The sequence below is a fragment of the Ptychodera flava genome, chromosome 3 (assembly GCF_041260155.1).
Source record: "Ptychodera flava strain L36383 chromosome 3, AS_Pfla_20210202, whole genome shotgun sequence".
In the NCBI taxonomy this organism is placed as follows: domain Eukaryota; kingdom Metazoa; phylum Hemichordata; class Enteropneusta; family Ptychoderidae; genus Ptychodera; species Ptychodera flava.
The window spans coordinates 48,767,337-48,787,900 of NC_091930.1; the positions used below are offsets into that span (position 1 = coordinate 48,767,337).

The window sequence follows — 20,564 nt, forward strand, 5'->3', positions numbered from 1 at the left end:
TTACAGATTTTGCCCCGCGGTCTAGCCAAGCCCGATTTCAGTAGTCCGACTTTAACTTAAATTATACGATACTAGACTTGTCTAAAAGGTGGGTAAATATCCAATATATGAAGGTTTCACCATCTTACAAATAGTTTTTTTCAAGGGTCTATGATCTGACCAAACCATTCTAATTTCGATACTGTGTTGTCCAGTAGCTGCAAATATCCGATATCATATAAAAGTCCAATGTTGAAGTGTCATCGAAATCCATTTTACCTCGACACATGCAAACTCGATCGATACGCTAAACTATTATTCTTTTATGATCACGACGAGATCTCAACCATAACACATGTAAGGTCTTTCGCTTTGATGCAGTACCGTATCTTTGAATAATTTTGTCAGGTATTTAGCTTAGCAAAACATTCTGGTAAACTTCTGGACAATAGGAAAGGAACAGCACCGGGACATCTTTCAAGAGTTACTGGTACGTCGGGCATTGAAACTGTTGGTCTCCGGCCATCGGGTTAGCGTGAATTCGCCACGCTGTTTTCATGTGATAACCAGACGTTGCGTGCGTGTGGAGCAGTAGTTTGTAACGTCGAATGACACTTTACACGTAGTCATAATTACTAATAGTGTTTTTTTCAGATTTTCTAATGATTTCCGCGAATTGTGACAAGCAATCTCGTAGAGTATCACTGTAAATTGCCAATTATCTTTGAGGCCAATAAAAAGAAAAGGAATTGTGCTGTTCAGATATAAATAATTTTATCTAAGAGAATAAAGTAGTCCTCGCGTAGAGAAGATAATGTTTCTTAGAGCTTGCACGAATTTTGCTAAAGCTTGTTTCACATATGTACTACACATGATCAAAACGAAAACAAAATACTAAAGCAGGAGCCTGTACAATATGTGCTTCCCCTCCCACTTGCACTAGGTGCAAACCCCCTGTTAGGTATGGCAACAAGTCAGGAATGTTGAAGAAAATTTTATTCAAAGTAAGATAAGAAGTGAGAACATTAATGAGGAAAACTGTAAATCTTACTTACCAGTATGAATACGTTGCCATAGCGAAGCTTGTGGTGCAGACAAGTGAAAGTTAACCGATATTTTGAATTTACGTTCGTAAAGCCGTTATCCAATCACAAGCTTCCCCTTGTGGGTCATGACCATTGACCCCAGTCAGTGCGGGTCATGTATGATTATAGCGTTTCCTAGCTGACACTGCTCCGAAAACACAGCTTTTTCATGGACTTAACAGAGAGATTTTGGATATTGGTGTGAGTATTCATGAAGTTGATGAACTGAAGCATCGATCGACCCCAATAAACACGTTGTGTTTGAGATAAAAGAGGGCGAAACCGTCTGTTGAAATTTACTCGGTCTCCGTGCATGGCTTCCGCTGTTGCTCACCTTGATTTTTATTGTATCAGTGACGGCTAGCGGTTCGCCTGCATTGACTCTAGAGCCTGTGGTAGGAACCTGTATCTGGGTGTCTTGGGAGAGCGCTTGGATTGTACGTGATTTGTGCGATCTTTCTCGGGAGGGCGCGCACACATTACGTGACTCGAAATTGGTTACCGTATAGGACAGGATGTCATGCCTATCACGTAGGAACGGGAATTCTAAATTGGTCATCGGCAGACACGGTTTACATTCTGACACTATGATTCGTCCGCACATTTCACTTAATAGAATACGTACATGTGTAGAACTTGTATACGGATTGTCGGCTCGCCCTGTTCATGGCGCAGAGTGTGGTAAATACAGATAGGTATTAAATCCATGCTGTCGACACTGGCACGCCTTGCTACTCTACTCTAACACTAACAGGCTGTATTGACGAGCATAGCACTTGCTTTTTAACCTCGCAATCTTTCCAAAGAGAAGAAGCATGATTAAGGCTACATGTTGCAAAAGACGACGATGTGCGATGGGAAGTACATGATTGTGGCAAACAACAGTCTACAGTGAGCAGAACACGGGCATTGTCGCCAGCGGACGTCAGGCACGGCTTGTGTGTCAGCTCCTAATGTAGCTGCAATAATTGTAGCCCTTGGCAGGGTTTTACATGACGCGCATTTCTGCGTCCTTTACGCATAAAACCGGACGCAGGACCCCTCAAAATCTAAACTACGCGTCCCTTCGGACGCAGAAATATCTGTTGCTAGTGTACATGGTGTATATCTCGCGAAGCTGCTGAACATGTAAAACACATCCCAGTAAACCTTACCGACCCCATACTTTAATGGAATGCTCCGTAGTGCATTGGCCTCCACTGTTTGATGACCAATGGTACCCGCGGAAACAAATTTTATTACCGTAAAATTACTTTCAAAATGTAAACTGATTCTTAATTGGTCGATTTCTTGTTTGCGTCAATTAACACATGTTTATGCATCATGGCGCGGCGGGTCGTGTCAAACACCCAAAACAAGCCGATCTGCGAAAGTTTTTCGGCGGCCGCAGCAACCAGCACGATGCAGGTTTGGTCGAGGCCGAAACAGCAGCCACGCCATGCGATACTGATACATCAGGTCCCCCGGCCAAGTCAGCAAAATTACGGACATTCAACAGAAGTTGGCTCGATAGGTTTAAATGGCTTCGATATTCTGAAGAGCGAAACGTCATGGAATGCGATGTATGTTTGAAAGCGAATGTCACATGCCCGCGCGTTCACGGAAGGTTGTTCTAATTTTCAACATTCAACTCTCACTCGTCATCAGGACTCGAAAAGTCATCTCACAAGTGTTAAAATCCTAAGCTTCAGGTCGCAATTTACTACTGCTTGCAAATCTGCAGAGGACCGGCAGTTGCAGGGTAAGAGTAACGAACTCGAGGCATACGCTGCACAATAGTACTGTTTACCTGATCGCTAAACGTGACCTTCCGTGCGATGTATTCACTGACATCATGCATCTACAGAATCTGAACGGCTTAGACATTGAATATTACAAACGTCCTCAGATAGTTATGGAGTTTGAAGAGTGTATTCAACGTGTGATCGAGAAGTCCCTGATTGATAGTATACATGCAAGTGACTTCATCGGTATAATGTTGGATGAGACTTGTGACATTACCGTTCATATAAGAAACTTGCTATATATGTTCGATATATTCAGAATGGCAAGGCGAATGTTTCTTTCCTCGGTAACCAGCAAATTACAGATGCCACTGCAGCAGGGGTCGAAACCGCCTTGATTGAATTTTTGATTAGGAAAGAAATCTGTGACGCTGCCGTAGACAAAATATACGGACTAGGAACAGACAGGGCGGCCGTAATGACCGGTCGTTTGAACGGGTTGGGTGCAAAATTAAAAGCCAGAAATCCCAACCTTGTTCAAGTGCATTGTGTTGCCCATCGATTGAATCTTGCTGCTTCTCAAGCAGGCAGAGATATTGGATATTGCAAAGAATATCATAATATAATCCATTCATTGTATAAATACTTCAATGACTCTAGTGTGAGATATGACAAACTTAGAGAAATTCAAACTCTGTTGAATGGCAAAACAAATTACTGAGCCTACATCTGTTCGTTGGTTGTCGGTTGAATCGGCTGTCAAAATGATTTTCAACAGTTTTGAGCCAATTGCCTTGGCACTTGCAAGTGACAAAAAAGGGGGAAAGGCTGATGGCCTGTTGAAATTTGTCTCCAATTCATTGTTTCTGCTATTCACTGCCTTATTGATTGATGTTCTTACTGTGATTGGAATTTTGAGCCTTACATTTCAGAAAGATTCTGTCAACCTATCCCATATCAAAAAAAGTGTTCAGTCTACTAGGGACACATTGAATACAATGACTAATGATTCACACACTGTCAGAGAAGTCTATAATGATTTGGGTGATGTTCCTGGCAATGGTCGGAAAAACACATACAAAAACATTCAAATCACTGACAATCAGCCACTCAGACAGAGGTTCTGTAGTGTACGAGCAAATTATATCAACAAACTGCTGCATAATTTAGATAGCAGATTTCCAGATGATGAGATGAATATTCTGGAATGTTTTGATGTGATTCTCAACCCACACAGATATCCTGAAAATGTGGCCAACCTACCTGACTATGGGGTCAACCAGCTTGATCAACTGTTGATTCATTATAACAATACACCAGGTATTGATGCTGATAGAGCTAGGGCACACTTTCTGTTTTACAAACACTTCACAAGATCTCATAGGGAGGCACTGAATTTTGATATGTATATCAAGCTGTTGCTAACTGATTTTACAGAGGAGTATCCTGATTTTGCCATCCTAGCTAAAATTGCTCTTGTCATACCAGTGTCCTCTGCCCCATGTGAAAGGGGCTTTTCAGTACAAAATGCCATCAAACAGAGGGCACGAAATAGACTCAATCCTCAAAGGCTTAATAGACTAATGTTCATCAAACTGGTTGGCCCCATCATAGATGATTTTGACTTCATGAACACTGCTAGGTTATTTGCCGAAGGAGCTGCTGGCAGAGTGTGAACTCAAACCTACTGGACTTGCTAGGTGTATGCCATTTCAGAGTATGGAATTACTTACCTTCTTGTCAATTTGCCAAATTTGAATACTTGTTCAAATTTCACAACGTTGTGAACTTGTCATTAAAGTTATGAGATAATTTCAATCATGGATAGTGTTCTTTGAATTGATCAATGAGGGCCCTCAATATGAACTAGAATTTTCATGTAAGAGTTATTTTAAGAAATGTGCAACCATTTGCCATGTTTTAATACTAATTGAACACAGTGAAGACCATGGCATGGATAAACAATAAAATATTCTTGTGAAATAAATTGGGACCCCCATATTTTGATGTAGGACTCGCATTTTCTAACACCAGGGGTCCCAGGGACTCTCAAAAGTAAAAAGTGATGTAAAACCCTGCCTTGGTTGGTGGGGATTGGGCTTCTGTCGTGCGGCTCGCGCCTTGCCCCAACCAGGGCTACAATTTCTCCCAATACCTGCTCGTGTAAAGCTGCATGCGGATCTACACTGCATGGTCCAGGCACACACGGGGCCGCATTATCAGAGAATCTCCCCTTACCGTGTGCAAATTTCACCATAATCCTGCTCCCAGATAATGTTAGAGCCCTTGTAACTCCTATCGATGGTCAACTTTACTCCTTGCGGCTGAAAAATGACAGTTTAATGACTCAGGCGCGAAGTCAATTCGAACCTGACCGCCGTCGTTGAACTCTGTACCCAGCCGACTTGTACCATTACATTTTAGGGGTGGCCGACAGGTGTGAGGGACTAATGAAAACGGTGGCACTAGCAGTAGCGCGCTAGTGGCAGTAGTTGTTATTTTAACGTTATCTTTTCGAAGGATTGTAAAAAGGTCATAGGACCGTTTGCTCCTTTTCAATTACTGCAAGAATACAACTATCGCTGAAAGCAAAGAGAGACCAGTGGCCATTGAAGAACTTGCCATCTTTATTTCTGAAGAAGTGAAAGAGATATTCACGCCATGCAAAGTCTGTCGTCTGGTCTTTGTCATTTTATACAGATGCTCTGACAACAAGAGGACACCGCAATATAATTATAAGATATCCAATCGATATTTACGGCTACTATACTATACGATATAGATCTCTAAGGCTATAAAATCTTCGATATATATCGGATATTTACCCGCCTAATTAACAAACTCTAGTATCATCTAGTAGCGAAGTTCGAGCCAGACTAGCGATTGGCCAGAGCTGTAAAGTGGTGAAATGTCTGACATATATTCGCGACTCTTTTTAATCTTGAAGCTTATAGTGGTACAATTTCCGACTGTTTCAAATGTGCTAAAATAGTTCCGATTCATAAGGGAGGCTCTAAGAGTGATGTCAACAACTATAGGCTTATCTCCCTCCCACTAGTTCTTCTACCTAAAATACTAGAAAAACATGTTTATATTAGTTTTTACAGTTTTATGCATTTAATCTTTTTGTCACAACTCACAATCATCAGACAACGTTAACATCACTCTTGTCACATTGCTTTAGTCAAGTTAACTGACCAGGGTCTATACTTTTACAGAATATGGATGAAGATTTACGTGAAGATTTTTTCATCGTTGATCATAACATTTTGCTGAGCGAACTTTCTGTGTACAGGTTTTCTGATTTGTCACTGAAGTGGTTTCGATCATACCTTACAGGAAGAAGTCAATGTTAGTTTTAGGTGTACACGCTCATGTTTTGTCGATTGGTGTGGTGTATCTCAGGAGTCCATTTTTGGTCCACTTCTGGTTTTGATCATGCTGTGTATGTCATTTTCCCCACACTCATCATGACATGAGTTTTAATTAGTCTGGAACATTCTCAACTTTGTGTAAAAATGGGAAGCTTAGATACTACTACTACTGTGACTACTACTACTACTACTACTACTACTACTACTACTACTACTACTACTACTACTAATAATAATAATAATAATAATAAAGGGACAAGTCTTCGTTGCGGTGCTTCAAATCTTATTAGATTTATTCAAAAACTGTTGAGCTCAATATCAAAGCAGGTATGTAAAACATGCTGATTACAAGGAGTTTGTTACAAAGAGAAGGTGTATCCATGAAAAGCACAGACGTGAAAATGATGTAAAGAAATCCTCATACAACCCGGCCTACTACGTCATAAAGATGTATGTTGACAGAAAAGAAAATGCCGAAATTTTAAACTGATAAACACTGCATTATTGAAGTAGTCATGAACAAATTGATGGAGGAAGTCCATCTGATTAAAATCAAAGGTAGAGTACGGCGACGTCTTCTTATGCGTACGCGGTATTCTCTCGCTGTCGCCTCTCACTACGCGACAGCGAGAGAATACCGCGTACGCATAAGAAGACGTCGCTGTACTCTACATCTGATTTTAATCAGATTGGAGGAAGTCGTTCCTATATTGACCCTATTTCCATACTGAATTCATCATGCACACTGTAAAGTTCACTATGGTTCGAAGCGAGACTACATAAATGTCCTGTGAGAAAATTAACCTGGAATGTAATCCGCGTTTGTGTAATGAGTTTATTAAGATAAAAATGTTACGACCGTACAAAAACAGTAAAATACCTACGTGTAGTATACAAATAGCAAAGTATTTGGCAAAGTATAAGTATAGTTAAACTATAAATAAATATCGGCAATTTCACAGACCCGGCGTGCCGTGGCACAAGGCTAGTCATTGTAGTATCATCTAGAGTCCGGAAATCGCCGATAAATATTCGGTAAGTATAGGCGATTTCACAGACGCAGCGTGCTGAGGCACAAGGCAAGTCATTCTCGTCCAGTGTCGATCGGCGATTTCACAGTAATCCCGAAATCGTCGATACCCGTAAGCATGCTCATTCAGCTCCCTCACACCTGTCGGCCACCCCTAAAATGTAATGGTACAAGTCGGCTGGGTACAGAGTTCAACGACGGCGGTCAGGTTCGAATTGACTTCGCGCCTGAGTCATTAAACTGTCATTTTTCAGCCGCAAGGAGTAAAGTTGACCATCGATGGGAGTTACAAGGGCTCTAACATTATCTGGGAGCAGGATTATGGTGAAATTTGCACACGGTAAGGGGAGATTCTCTGATAATGCGGCCCCGTGTGTGCCTGGACCATGCAGTGTAGATCCGCACTGCAGGTTTTACACGAGCAGGTATTGGGAGAAATTGTAGCCCTGGTTGGGGCAAGGCGCGAGCCGCACGACAGAAGCCCAATCCCCACCAACCAAGGGCTACAATTATTGCAGCTACTCCTAATGGTACAAACCTGTACCTTGGACTTGGAGGGCGCTGGGATAGAACGTGATTTCGTGACGTAAATGTGAGACCATTAGGCCTACCGATATAACTTTTGTGAGCCAGACAGGCTACTGAACAAAGCTCAGAAAGATATGCAAATGAATTTTACCCGTTTACACATGCTTGGACCATACAATGTTCATCACGGTCGAATAACAAACGACTTCGGTTCCCCGACGGCCAGAGGCGTTCCCACAATGCATGAAATGTCACGTGACACCCGCCAAATACGAAATATCACTGTCATTTCTCAGAGCGAACAGGGAAGGGCGATACACATGGCTTATCAGCGAACGGTGAAAATGAAGGTAAGCATGGTTTAAATGTTGTATTTTATTTTGTCGTTTCCTCGCCATGACATATATGATCACAAATGTCTGCGGGTAATGATGATATATAGTGCAAATTTTAGGAGACAGTCATTATATCGAATAGTCATTGGCTTGGCAGCCATATTGGATGGCAGACAAGAAAATACTTTAAGAGAATGAGATGTGTTTACGATGACATCGTGCACACAGAGCTATATTTCTTCAGGTACTAACCAAAGCCATGCTGTCAAACGTACCGAGCTCAGAAGGTTAACGTGTAACAATGTCTAAAACTATACAAGAAATGTTCGCAACATGTTGCATACCATAAGTGTATGATTCGCACCCGACTAATATATTATGGAGATGGCAAACTACCGCTTAGCAACTTCATCGATATCCAATTTTCGTTAAATAGGCTAAAATTTGATACTCCAGTACACCTGGGAGAGATACTGAGCAACTAGGCCCTAGTTGATAAGACACCTGATGTGCTAGCTAAAGGGCAAGACTTTTTTTAGGGCACTGGTTACTGGATGTTCGACAGAAAAAGTATCACGCCAAAACGAGAACACCCATGTCATAGTCGGCAAAGCAAACGAAGCAGACTTGCATTCGTACCGTCGGATGACCTCGAAGTTTGTGAGTTACCGCGGCAATGTGGAAGAGCAGAATTTTAGAATCGCCCTTCCTGTTTGACACTGCAAGCAAATGGCGTCGGGTCTCATGCACTGAACTGCCCTCGCTGCTGAACACCGTGAGCTAGAGAAAGAAATTTGGACTCCGAATAGCGAGAAGAGGAATGAAGGGGTCAAAGGTTCATCAGTGGCGTGCGTGGGTACACTTGTTCTGTGACTATCTAAAACACGGTTCAAAGTTCAATTCGTACAAAATCATCAAATCCAAATAATGGTTTGCAATTGTCGATTTGAAGACTTTAGAATTTATTTTAAACTAATAATTGACAACACGTCGTCTTGCAAGGCCGTATCTACTTTTACAGTCGCCCGATTTTAGTTTTACACTTCCGTTTGTGTCACTGAATGTTGGTGACATTGCGAAAGTGAAAGTGTTACATGTCGTGTCTTTGTAATTGTTGTATGAATTGTAAAAAATAGTGAGGATAAATGAAATGTAATGTGAACAGCCGGTGATACGTTTGGTGATGCATATTGCAGAAATACATCACCCTTGGATTTAAGCTAGCTCCTTTTCTCTGTAGCAGATTTCACTTTCAGTCTTCAAAAATACACTGGACTCACGACTACGACTATGAAAAGGCTGTCATGTCCCTACACTCAGTGTACATTTTCAAAAATATTCCTCCACGTGGACGATTTTTAGATATTGGAAGATTAGAAACAAAGTTACTCACCGAGTAATCACGATGCATGACGATCGGAAGCATTCGAAACCTCAGCTGCAGTGTCAAAATGTCTTGTGTGTTGAAGCAAATAGTGCCAGTTATTTTCTACTGAAGCACAGTGGAATGGCTGTTTGAATACAGTTTGTCGAAATCGTTGCTCCCTTGTACACAGACTATACATTCATATTTCCCTGCATTTTACATGGAAATCATTGGAATGAGCTAGGAAATTACGACGTGTCGGTAGTTTCTTACTTATAAATTCAGTATGTATGATCTTTATCTGTTTATGGCCCCTCTGATTCGATAATACTTAGCGTATTACGCGTATCGCCATTTCCATGGAAATAAAACATACACTTAATTTCGCATCTTTTTCTACTCGTTTATGACTTTAATTCGACCACTGTACTCTGTACTTATGTTTTGTTCGACCCATGACCCGCCACTCTTCATAGGTCAGTGGCGTATCCATTACTGAATAACATTTCAACGTTAGCCGCTTCAGTCAAGACTGTCAACACGCCTTCGGTGCCAAAATGCTGATTAGCCATAGGGCAATTTACTGAGCTGCTGTATTTATAAAGCGCGGCAAAGGTCTTAAGCATCTGTTGACAATCTGGTAGCCATTCTCCTGACCATTTTTCTGTGCAGACCGTTTATTTACAAGCTTATACTTATACCAAACCAAGCTGCTGCGATTTTCAAAACAAGCTCCCTTAAACATACACTTTGTTTAAGTCTGCAATAAAGTCAGTTCTTATGTATTTAAGCTGCATGAACATGTTTGAGTGGGATGAACCTTTCATGGGCTTTTGTTTGACTCTACAATAAATAGGTCATGTAGGCTACGTGCTCTGCACTCTAATGCGAGGTGTTATGCGTAGATCAGAGGCCTCTGGTACGCAATCTGTTGGTCGCTCACTCTGAGAACGCCCTCAGGTTATTACGATACAGATAGGTTGGTCATCGGTATCTCTTGACTTTGTACTCTGAAGTTTCACTCAATTGCAACTCGATCTGCTCGCTGTTAACCTTAAAAAGTAACATGAAGGACGGAGCAAGTCTGTTCTGTACCATCGTGAACCTATTTTCTGTATTTTAAAAGGCTTTGCATTATTTTAAACACGAGACGGTGATATTTTAATCTCATGTGTATGCATTTTTACGACGTCGATTTCATGCTTCGCTAAACTGTTATGATCGTTGCTGGACTAAATGTTAAGGTAGAACGCATCTCGGGGACAGATAGTCGGGCTTTCAAACTTTATCAATTCTATTCTGATCTGTCACTTGTGAGGGTTCATTTTAAAACTCTTGGTGAAAGAAAATTTTTCACCGTCTCAGTTTTTCGCAAATCGAAAATTTTATCTTTCTCCATGCAGTTAATACAGGGATGGAGGCCATTTTGAATTTCAAATATCCGCCCTTGTAAATCTTCGGGTTTTGTTCTCTAGTACCAAAATTTGCTCGGTGACCCCCGATGTTTATTCTTGATTTTGACAGAGAATGTTTGAAAGATTCATTGAGGAAGGTTTGAGCAAAAGTTTGTCTTTCATTTTTGATGCGCTATCACCTTAAGAGAGTTTGTATCATTTTGATTTTTACTTTAATTATTGAGATTATGCAAAATTTCATATATGATTAGGTGGGTATTGGATGGATTAATTTCTTCTGGATCATGAAATGCTATTATTTCTCTTAAAAAGTGTCATTTACGATCACTTCTTCACGCTGTCCGCATCCAGTTAGTTACATCTATCACTGTTATTGTCCTCCTTTGTAGTTGCTGCCTGTCTGCGCGTCGCGTTGTTTAATGTCAGCTTTTATGGTAGTAAGCTAAACGCTTCGAAAGTGAAAGACCCAAGCTTTTGCTCAAACTTTCGTCAAGACATTTTCAAACCATTCTCATTCAAAATCACGAATATAACCCAGGGATCACCGTGCAAATTTTCGTACTAAAGAATCAAGTTATTCTAGATTTACCGATGTTGGAAATTCAAAATGGCCGCCATTTCTGTGTTAACTCTTATGGAGCAAAAATTGATTTTCGCAAAATGAAGACTGTGAATTGTTTTCTTACACCAAGAATTTGAAAATGAGCCTCCACAAGTGGTATATCACAAAAAAGAATTGTAACAGTTTGAGAGTCCTGATATCTGTTACCGAGGCGCCTTCTTGTACCTTAAAACAGTTAATGAGACTTTAATGTCTTATTTTATCTATAGGGCAATATGAGAAGACGAGCTGCGCAAGGAAGAGGAAAACAACATCCGGGATATACCATCGAACCGTATCTAACTCGAAGAGGGACAAATGAAGAGGTACGTGCCATTGAAGGCAGCCAATCACTTGAATGTAAAGCAGATTTTATGATAGGAGAAAATGATAAGACACCGACAAAGGTCATTGTCAATTTACAGTTGTAAATTGACAATGACCTTTGAAATCGTTCTCTGTTAGAAGTGAGATTTGGTAAATTTTTGACCTTAAGATTATGGAGAGAGAGAGAGAGAGAGAGAGAGAGAGAGAGAGAGAGAGAGAGAGAAGATTGATTCAAACTTATCATTACCTCAGTGTGATGTCCGTCTGCAGATGTGATTTGGGTTTTCTAAGAAACACGGTGGAAGAGAACATTAAACACATATATAGAGACACGTGTCTACACAAACATAATGTTTCGAACGCATCTGTACTCACTTCTTTGATTTCATTACCAAGGTCAAATCATCGGTTATTGTGTCAAGCATGTTTTGAAAGATGTTTCAAAGGAATTAAGTGAACTGGATATTGTGAATCTCCTGGTAAAGTTGTTATACGGCTAAGTCTATCCCATAATGTCTGTCTGATGCTAACAACGCACATACAAATGAATTCATAGATTGTTAATATGAAAGACATAGTGTAGGTTGAATTTACCTTGTTATTGTATCATGGAGCAGCCTTTACAGTACTAAGAGAAAAAAAAGTGTCTGTTAAAATGACAGCTTTCAGCGAAGCATCGCAATTTCCTATTGCATTGTCTTATCGTATTAATACGCTCACTTTAATGATCACTTAATATGTCCGTTTGATATTCACAGTGGAAGCCAATCAGGCCAATGCAAACTTTGGTAATACCTTCCGTAAAAATTGTTACAAAATCTCCCCATTTTATTCTTATTTTCCCAGAGAACACTACAGACCGGTATGAGCGATGCAGGTCATGTGACGGCTCAGGGGCGGACACCGCTGTCAAGTAAGTATGTTTTGGAATTAATGTCCCTGTCTGGTCATCCGAAAAGGGGTAGCAGACAAAGCTGTTTGTGAAAAGAAGCATTGGCGTATTGGCATCCAGAAGGGTCTGCATATACGGACCTTTCATTATTGTCGAGGGCGTGCATTTCAGTTTCCATCCAGGGGAGTTGGGCTGGAGTAGGGTTCGATACTGTTGCCCTAGGGGCTACTTGGTATACACAGCTGAGGGCTCACTTGTAGAGAATAAGGTTTAACTGATTTTGGGGTGAATTTTGAGGACAGGCTTGTATTAGCGACAGTAGAGAAATTGGCTTTGTTATCCTTAGGATGATATAAAAAGAAGAGGTAGGCGTACAATTTTAGCATATCTTGTTTTTATCAATTCGTTCCTCCACTATGTTTCCTCGGAATCAGTTTTTTAAACAGTGTCATGGAGACAAAGACATTTTTGCATTTTTGCTACATTTCCAAATAAAAACTGAGAACAAAGATGTTTAATATAGATTTGCAAAAAATAAACTTCCGTTTTATTCAAGATCCATTTTTGCTCTGGATATTCAAGAATAGGTAAACAAAACGAATTCAACCAATTGCCTCCTTTGTAACATTTCAATAGGCATATCTGGCTTTTATTCTGACTTTTCCCGAAAGCAACAACCTTCTGTTGTAGCTATTTCATGTTAAAAATAAACAAACAAAAGTCATGGATAAGGTTATAAGCTCCACAAATGAAAATAGTTTAAGTCCACAGAACTCCAAAAGAGGCGTGCGCTCGATGTGAATCAATTCTCAAAGCCATGAGAAAAAAATAAGTTTTATTCTTTCCTCTTTTTACAGCTAATCAGAAGACGAACGTTGATGAAGTTTCAGGAAAAGGCAAAGGGTTTGTTTTTAAGTTTAACTTCAATGTTTTCTTTGACGCATTTAACAAATCCATGCTGGGTAATATAAAAAGAGAACGAGAAAAAAACCGAAAAGACGAAATATCTATGGCAAGTCCCTTGAAATTTTAATCGAGGTATTAACACTTTCCTCAGCAGTGCTTGTGTGTTCAGTCTGGCGATCACAAGAAGGCGTTGTTTTTATTTGTTAATCAGATACACTGCCTTGCCTGTGAAGACCACTGGTGGATATAGAAAGAAACAGAGACTCTGTACTGCCGACAGTGATGGAGTGCCTGCAAGATCTACAGTCGTCAAATTCCAAGCAAGTGTCAAATCAAATCGAATTGAACCTGTAGACCCTAAAAGTCAGACTTACAGGGATAGCGTACTTTATGATATTTCTTGCGATGAAAATTATTCCATCGTTGATGCCCTTAAATCCCATGAGACCTTTATCAAGACAAATCCAAACTTTAATTATGACTATATTTTCCTCGAAGTTAGAGGAGACAATGATAATGAAAGTTATATACCAAACATCGGATGTCCGGTGAAGCTATTTGAAGGCAAAACTGTTATTTGTGACGTTAAAACTAAAATCAAAACAAAACCTTCCGATTATTGTCGGGCCATTTCGCCAGAGGATTGCGCCAAAATTGGTGGCATCATTTTAATCAGCATGAAATCAGAGCACGTTCGAGGTAAGATAACATATATGGACGGTAGCCATTACAAGAATTCCCTGTTATCGGTAACATTTCTTAAGGACGAGTCATTGCGTGAGGCACTTACGAAAGATGGTCGTTTTCAACCTAATGTTATCGGAGGAAGTGTCTTAAAAAGCGTCAAAAACAAAGAGGCAGCCATCAGTTTGAATGTCTTGGCTAGCACTTATAAAGATAAGATACTATACATTCTATGGGATGGTAAGGTAGGGAAGAGTTCAACTGAAACTACCGCTGAAGAGAAATCTAATGATAGCACAAATGACCCTTGTACGTCCAAGTTTTCTCCGGATGCCCTGGAAAACTTAGGGAAGATCGAGGATATGTGCCCGATCATATCTGAGTCATACAAAAGCCTAGATTTTTCGAATGACGGAAAGTCGAATGAGAAGGCCGTCATGAAACTATTGGCCAAACCATTCAGTTCAACCAATGAAACTCTGTCGGTTGCAACGATCAACATGTATCAGAAATCCACGGGTATTATCTATATCGACAGAGATGGAGAAAAGAGCGGAATAGGCACTGGATTTTTTCTAAAATTTCCACACATTTTGACAAACAATCATGTCATCAATGACATCAACAGAAAAGCCGGAGTTGATCCGGTAAAAATCTGCTTTAATTACACAAACGGTACTATTGATAGTCAAGAACACAGTCAAAAGTATTCTTTCAAACGAAAAAATAATGCATTCCTGATCCACTTTTCGAGCCCAATTGATGAATTAGATTATGTAATACTAGAGGTAGAGTTGGAGGACAGAATGGACACAGATGATGGGCAAAGTGCTGATAAATTTCCCGCATTGGCAGAACGGATAAATTGCTTCCCTAAGGACAAGTCTGCCCTGAACATAATCGGACATCCAGGAGGTCGCGTTCTACAAATAGACCCCCGATGCTCGTTAATGTTGAAAAAACTTAAACACATCCCCGTATACTTCAAACTAGAAAGTATTGATGAGAAGCAGGCGCGACGTGCTCTCTCTAAAGATCACATACCTTATGATACTAGCATGTTTGAGGGATCATCGGGATCCCCCGTGTTTAATCCTCAGGGACATCTGGTTGCAGTCCATACGAGAGGTTTGTTCAGAAAGGATGCCATTCGCAGCGATTTTGAACAGGGCGTCGCTCTGACAAGTATAATGAACAATGTCAAACAGCAGGCAAAGGACAAGGTACAGAAAAAAATTATGTCCAGCATTTTCCCAGAACGCGTTTTTGAAGTTGTAGCGAATGATAGGCAATCTGCTCCTGCAAGTATTGTGCCGCCTGAGTAGTTTGCGTATTCAAACCTGTTGAATGAACATCATTAAAGATTTCCAACACGATGGAATACATCACTTAAACTTTGTGACAAATCGTTTGTTAGCTGAGTGCAGGGTCTACGACATTGTTCTCCGTCATTTCCGTTGCTTGTCGCTACATCTTCCGTAAGTTCTACTTTTCCTTAAGGGATTGTGTGGGTCTACGTTACAGAGCATCACACAAAGCGAGAAGTTTTCCCATCATTCTAAGTGTCATGTTGGTATTCGGATATCGATAAGATGAATTTGTCAAAAGTATACCTCTGTTAATTTAGAGTAGACGGAATGGGATATTTTTTCGCTACATATTCTGTATAACCATGAAAAAAGGAACGAAAATCATAGTTTATATCAGGCGAAAGTTTTGAACAAAACTTCTTTTAATCAACCTTTTAAAAATCGAAAAGTTTTAAGTTGTCTGGGTCAATTTTATGCCTAGATAGCAAAACAGATGCCTTCAAATATTTTTACCGGTTTTAAATTCATTTATGTACTTTAAATTTCCAAGTGTAGCTATAGTTAGGAAGATCATCAAGGGATAAGCGATTTTGTGAGGGAACAGACATGTGTTTACACGTTTAAAATTGATTTTAAATAGCCGGAAGGCCCTGTAGACTCCACTGTGATGTTTTTTCTTACTCAAAATGTTTGAATTATTTTAAGTCATTTTATTGATCACTTGTAGAATAACACAATCGGAACTAATTCGGGATAATTGGATAGTGAACTAAAAATGTAACCTCATCTGCTTTTCTCTTTAAGCGATGCACTTGTTTTTATGAGCAATTTGTAATATTGCAATATTTAGCTATATGGCACCTAACACTTTTGAGAAATTCAAAAAATGTTAAGGTCCAATTTTCCCCAAATTAGTTCCCATCGTGTTTAGTGTCAAAAATGTCAAGTTTGCACCATGTTTTCTATGACCACAACATTACTCATCACTCAGAATCAGAAGTATTCTTCATTTGATTTTTGAGCATACTGTTAACTCTATTGACTTTTGAAGCATACTTGAACTGAAACTTTCATGAAGTTTTAGATATTTTCTTGTATTTGTAAATTACAGTACTGATTCTTTTACTGCTACTACTGTCGCCCCAACGTTAATCATCGTGAGTAATGTTCTTTTACTACTCCGCAAATCGAACTGCCTTCTAGTAAACTTGTCTCCAACTTTATTCATTGTTGTCATTCAGGTTGTATTTGATAAGTGAATTTGAGCCCGGAAAAGAATTAAGTTGTGAAAAATGATATTATATTGTAAACAACGCGCTGTGTATCGGTTTCCATCTTTCTCCGGGTATAAGAGGAGTAAGATGTTCATATTTTCTGAATCAATATGAATTAAAACATCGAACAGTACTGTATAATTGTCCACTGAGGTATGCTTTTAGTTATATGTTCTTTCTATTCTCAGAAACATTTCCCTCTGACAACTCTTTCGTGAACTTGACTGTTGATAGTACGTTTCGGCATCTAAGTACTGTAACAAGCACCTTACTTATTAAGAATATATCCATGCGTTGATGTTGTCTAAAATGATTTTAAAGCAGCTTGACATACCTCGGTTAGTACAATGATATTTGTAAACGTGAACCAAAGAAGTGTCTTTCTGCATCAGTATGACATCAATGCATTCAAATGTGTCATTTTACTTTTATCCCAATTATACACAGTCAATAATTAGTTTATAGACCCAATTGCTGCGAATGTGTGATAAAACCGATCTGAAAATGTTCTCCGTTTTTCAAGACTTTTCTTTGAATAAGACCCATTGTAAATTGAAAAAGTGTATAACACTGTCATAAGTGTCGAAAGTGGCATGTCAAGTGAAACATTATAACTGTCATTTTAGATTTCCTGTCATTTTCAAAAAACTAATAATATGACAGAGAAAATAAAGATTAAAACAACAAAGTGTTGGCCATCGTGTGTAATGCATTCAAGTAAATGGCATCGTGCTTGTTTCAGGTATGATCATGATTTGTATAATTATGTACTTTTCCGTGAGGGCGCCATTTTATGAGTGCGCCGGGTACCCGTTTATTATTCAGCCTGTTATAACGTGTAAGCATGGTTCATATCAGCGAGCAGTGATACTTCTATACACGCCCTTCAGTTAGTACATTTACATGAAGCAACTGTCTTTTGAAAAAAATCATGAAAATAATGCATCAAATCCGCAGCTCTTGGGGCTTTAAATGATTGCGTAGATTTTAATGTCTGCTGCATAATATTGTTTATAATAATGTCGGAACCGCCATGGTTTAACTGATGACTGTGGATTAATGAAAGGGAACGTCACATAAATGCAGTCTGACGTACGCGCTCTACGTTCAGAAGGTAATAACTGAGGGTCTGCCACCTTAGCCCACACAAAGACAAAGAATTGTCTGTGGCCAAAAGAGAAAATCACCCGACAAAGGCGTTTGGGTATTCCCGGCCCAATGAACTAGGCCTACTACCATACACTCGATAAAGTGTAAACTTCGCACTGCATTTCTGGCTTCACAGGGCGACTCGGACATGCAAAAAGGGTCAAATAAGGTAGATTCAATGGCCTTATTATCAACTATCAGCCCTGAGGTGGAGATACAGCGAAGAAGTTCATGATAACGAGTCAAACACAAGGTGTTTGTAAACACGTAGAGAGGACTAGCTGTGGAAGCTGGCCACCCTCCTTTTAATACACCTTTTAATCAAGCGGGTTTTTAATAGAGTCTCGGCTACCTAGACTGCACTTCGGGGTTCTCATCCGGCCGTCCCTACACAGTTGGGAGGGGGGATCCCATTCAGCAATCTCCGAGGAAGTTACCGCATACGGACAAGAATGATGCATCGATGGAGCAACTGATGTATGATATCATTGTTTTGCAATGTTTTGCAACGATTGTATACTCAACATCTTTACTTAATTTTATCTCGAAAATTGAAAGTAGCTTTGATTGGTTCCCACGATTCAAAGCTTGCACCAAGATGTTTAAGAATTTATCTTGAGAGTTCATGCACAGGTGGGTTACATAGACCATTTTACGCCTACCTAACCAAGCCATGCAGACCTGACGATGAATGAAAATCGGCACGATGAAAAAAACACAAATAAACAAAACAGTGTGCAATTCAAAATAGTGTCCTGATTTGAATCAGTTGCAATGTTCCTCACCATAACAATTCGTTTTTTCCCTATCGTGTGTTTGATTTCCTAATCATAACCTACTTCCTGGCTCAAATTACACCCCTAGGTTATGTGTGTATCGAGTTTACTTATATTTATTCATTTTATAACTTAAAAATCGATGCAATAGAAGGTATATCAAAGGCACGTGTCATGTGAAATTTATCGTCTTTGTCCAAGATTTGTAATTTTTCTTTTTCTTCTTCTTTCTGTTTTGAGAAAGTAATATTTTTGGCATCTTAATCAACAGATGCACTCTTGCTATTAAATTTTTGGGGAAAAGACTTATAGAAATCATAGTCTTTGTTTCTTTCCTGCGATACATACTTCTACTTTCGTGCTATGCAGTGTGGAAAACAAACAAGCAAAAACTGTCTTCAATAAGTTTGAAAGCACATCCTAAAATCATACGTTTCATCGGATGACCCGTCGATCAATAGAATACGACAATCGCTCTCTCTATAGACTTTAAACTGGACCAACATTGATTTCATTTGTGAAGTGCACGTTTAAGGCTGTACAGAAAAGAAAAGCAATAACAAAAATTGCTAATGTCTGTTACAAAAATGAAACCTTTGTTAACAGACTGGTCGCTGCATTAACCGTCTGTCTGTCTGTCTGTCTGTCTGTCTGTCTGTCTGTCTCTCTGTCTCTCTGTCTCTCTGTCTCTTCTTCTGTCTGTCCTGTCTCTGTCTGTCTGTCTGTCTGCCTGTCTGTCTGCTTCTGTCTGCTCGTCTCTCCTCTCTCTCTCTCTCTCTCTCTCTCTCTCTCTCTCTCTCTCTCTCTCTCTCTCTCTCTCTCTCTCTCTCGTCATGGTTGTCTCTGGTCCGATAGCCTGCTGTATGTTTCCTAAGTATGTTCAAATATCTTAGTAGTAGGGACGTCATAAAATGGTCCATAGGGTGATAGGATAGAGGGCCGATTAGTAGCATCACACCTCCAGATACCAGGTTTCAATCTTTGACCTCATCCGTTTTTACAAGTTCACGGCAAAACTTGCTTCGAACATTGAAGTTTGTTTTTCATGACAGTTCAATTTAACGTGTAACCTATGCTTTACAACTTGACCGAAATTCACGTGTACCTATTTTTTTAAATTTCAGTCAGAAATGACTCACAAGACATTAACATGTTTTATAAAGAAAACCGACACGCAGATCACAGGATGTCAACATGTGACGTCATAAATGTTCAGAATTAGATGACGTTTCGTGTTACTATTGTGAGAGCATTACTCAAATGACACATGGATTAAACACTAGCACATATTCATAATGACGTCAAAGATCCATCACAAATATTCCAAGTATGTGTTCTCTCAAACTTTTTCACTACCTTTTTTGTCTGCACCTTGTGAGGGCTTATTTTGAAGCTTGGTTCAGTGGTGAACGTTTTCATCATTTTTTGTTAAAACTTTGCCACTAGAATTAACACAGGTTTGGCTGCCATTTTAAATTTCAACTGTTGGTAAAGATCGTATATATTTTACATTGGTGACCCCCCCCCTAATGTTTAGTCTTGATTTCGAAAGGGAATGGATGAAAACTAAAGACAGTCTTTCAATTTCGAGATACGTACTGCCTTAACGTGATTAAAACTTATTGCTGACCTACTTTAGTTTGGCTTTTCTGACACAAGACTAGTACAATCTTGCAATTTATCACTGTTCCACATTTTGACCTCAACAAGCCAATGTATTTATCGTGTACAGCGACACGGTGTACGTACGCAAGTCATAGGTCAATCATTGTCCAGTCCTGTCTGGAACTCGGCTACTCACTCCCCAGC

At 39.7% G+C, this 20,564-nt stretch overlaps 1 protein-coding gene across 1 annotated transcript; it reads left to right on the top strand.

Moving 5' to 3' along the window:
* The first annotated feature begins 7,737 nt into the window (after window positions 1–7,737).
* Window positions 7,738–16,685, top strand: LOC139130198 (serine protease FAM111A-like). The gene is made up of 4 exons (XM_070695946.1): window positions 7,738–8,070; window positions 11,668–11,763; window positions 12,611–12,677; window positions 13,514–16,685. Exon 4 carries the CDS (start codon window positions 14,240–14,242, stop codon window positions 15,569–15,571), a length of 1,332 nt encoding a protein of 443 aa, XP_070552047.1. The 5' UTR covers window positions 7,738–8,070; window positions 11,668–11,763; window positions 12,611–12,677; window positions 13,514–14,239; the 3' UTR covers window positions 15,572–16,685.
* The last annotated feature ends 3,879 nt before the right edge of the window (window positions 16,686–20,564 follow it).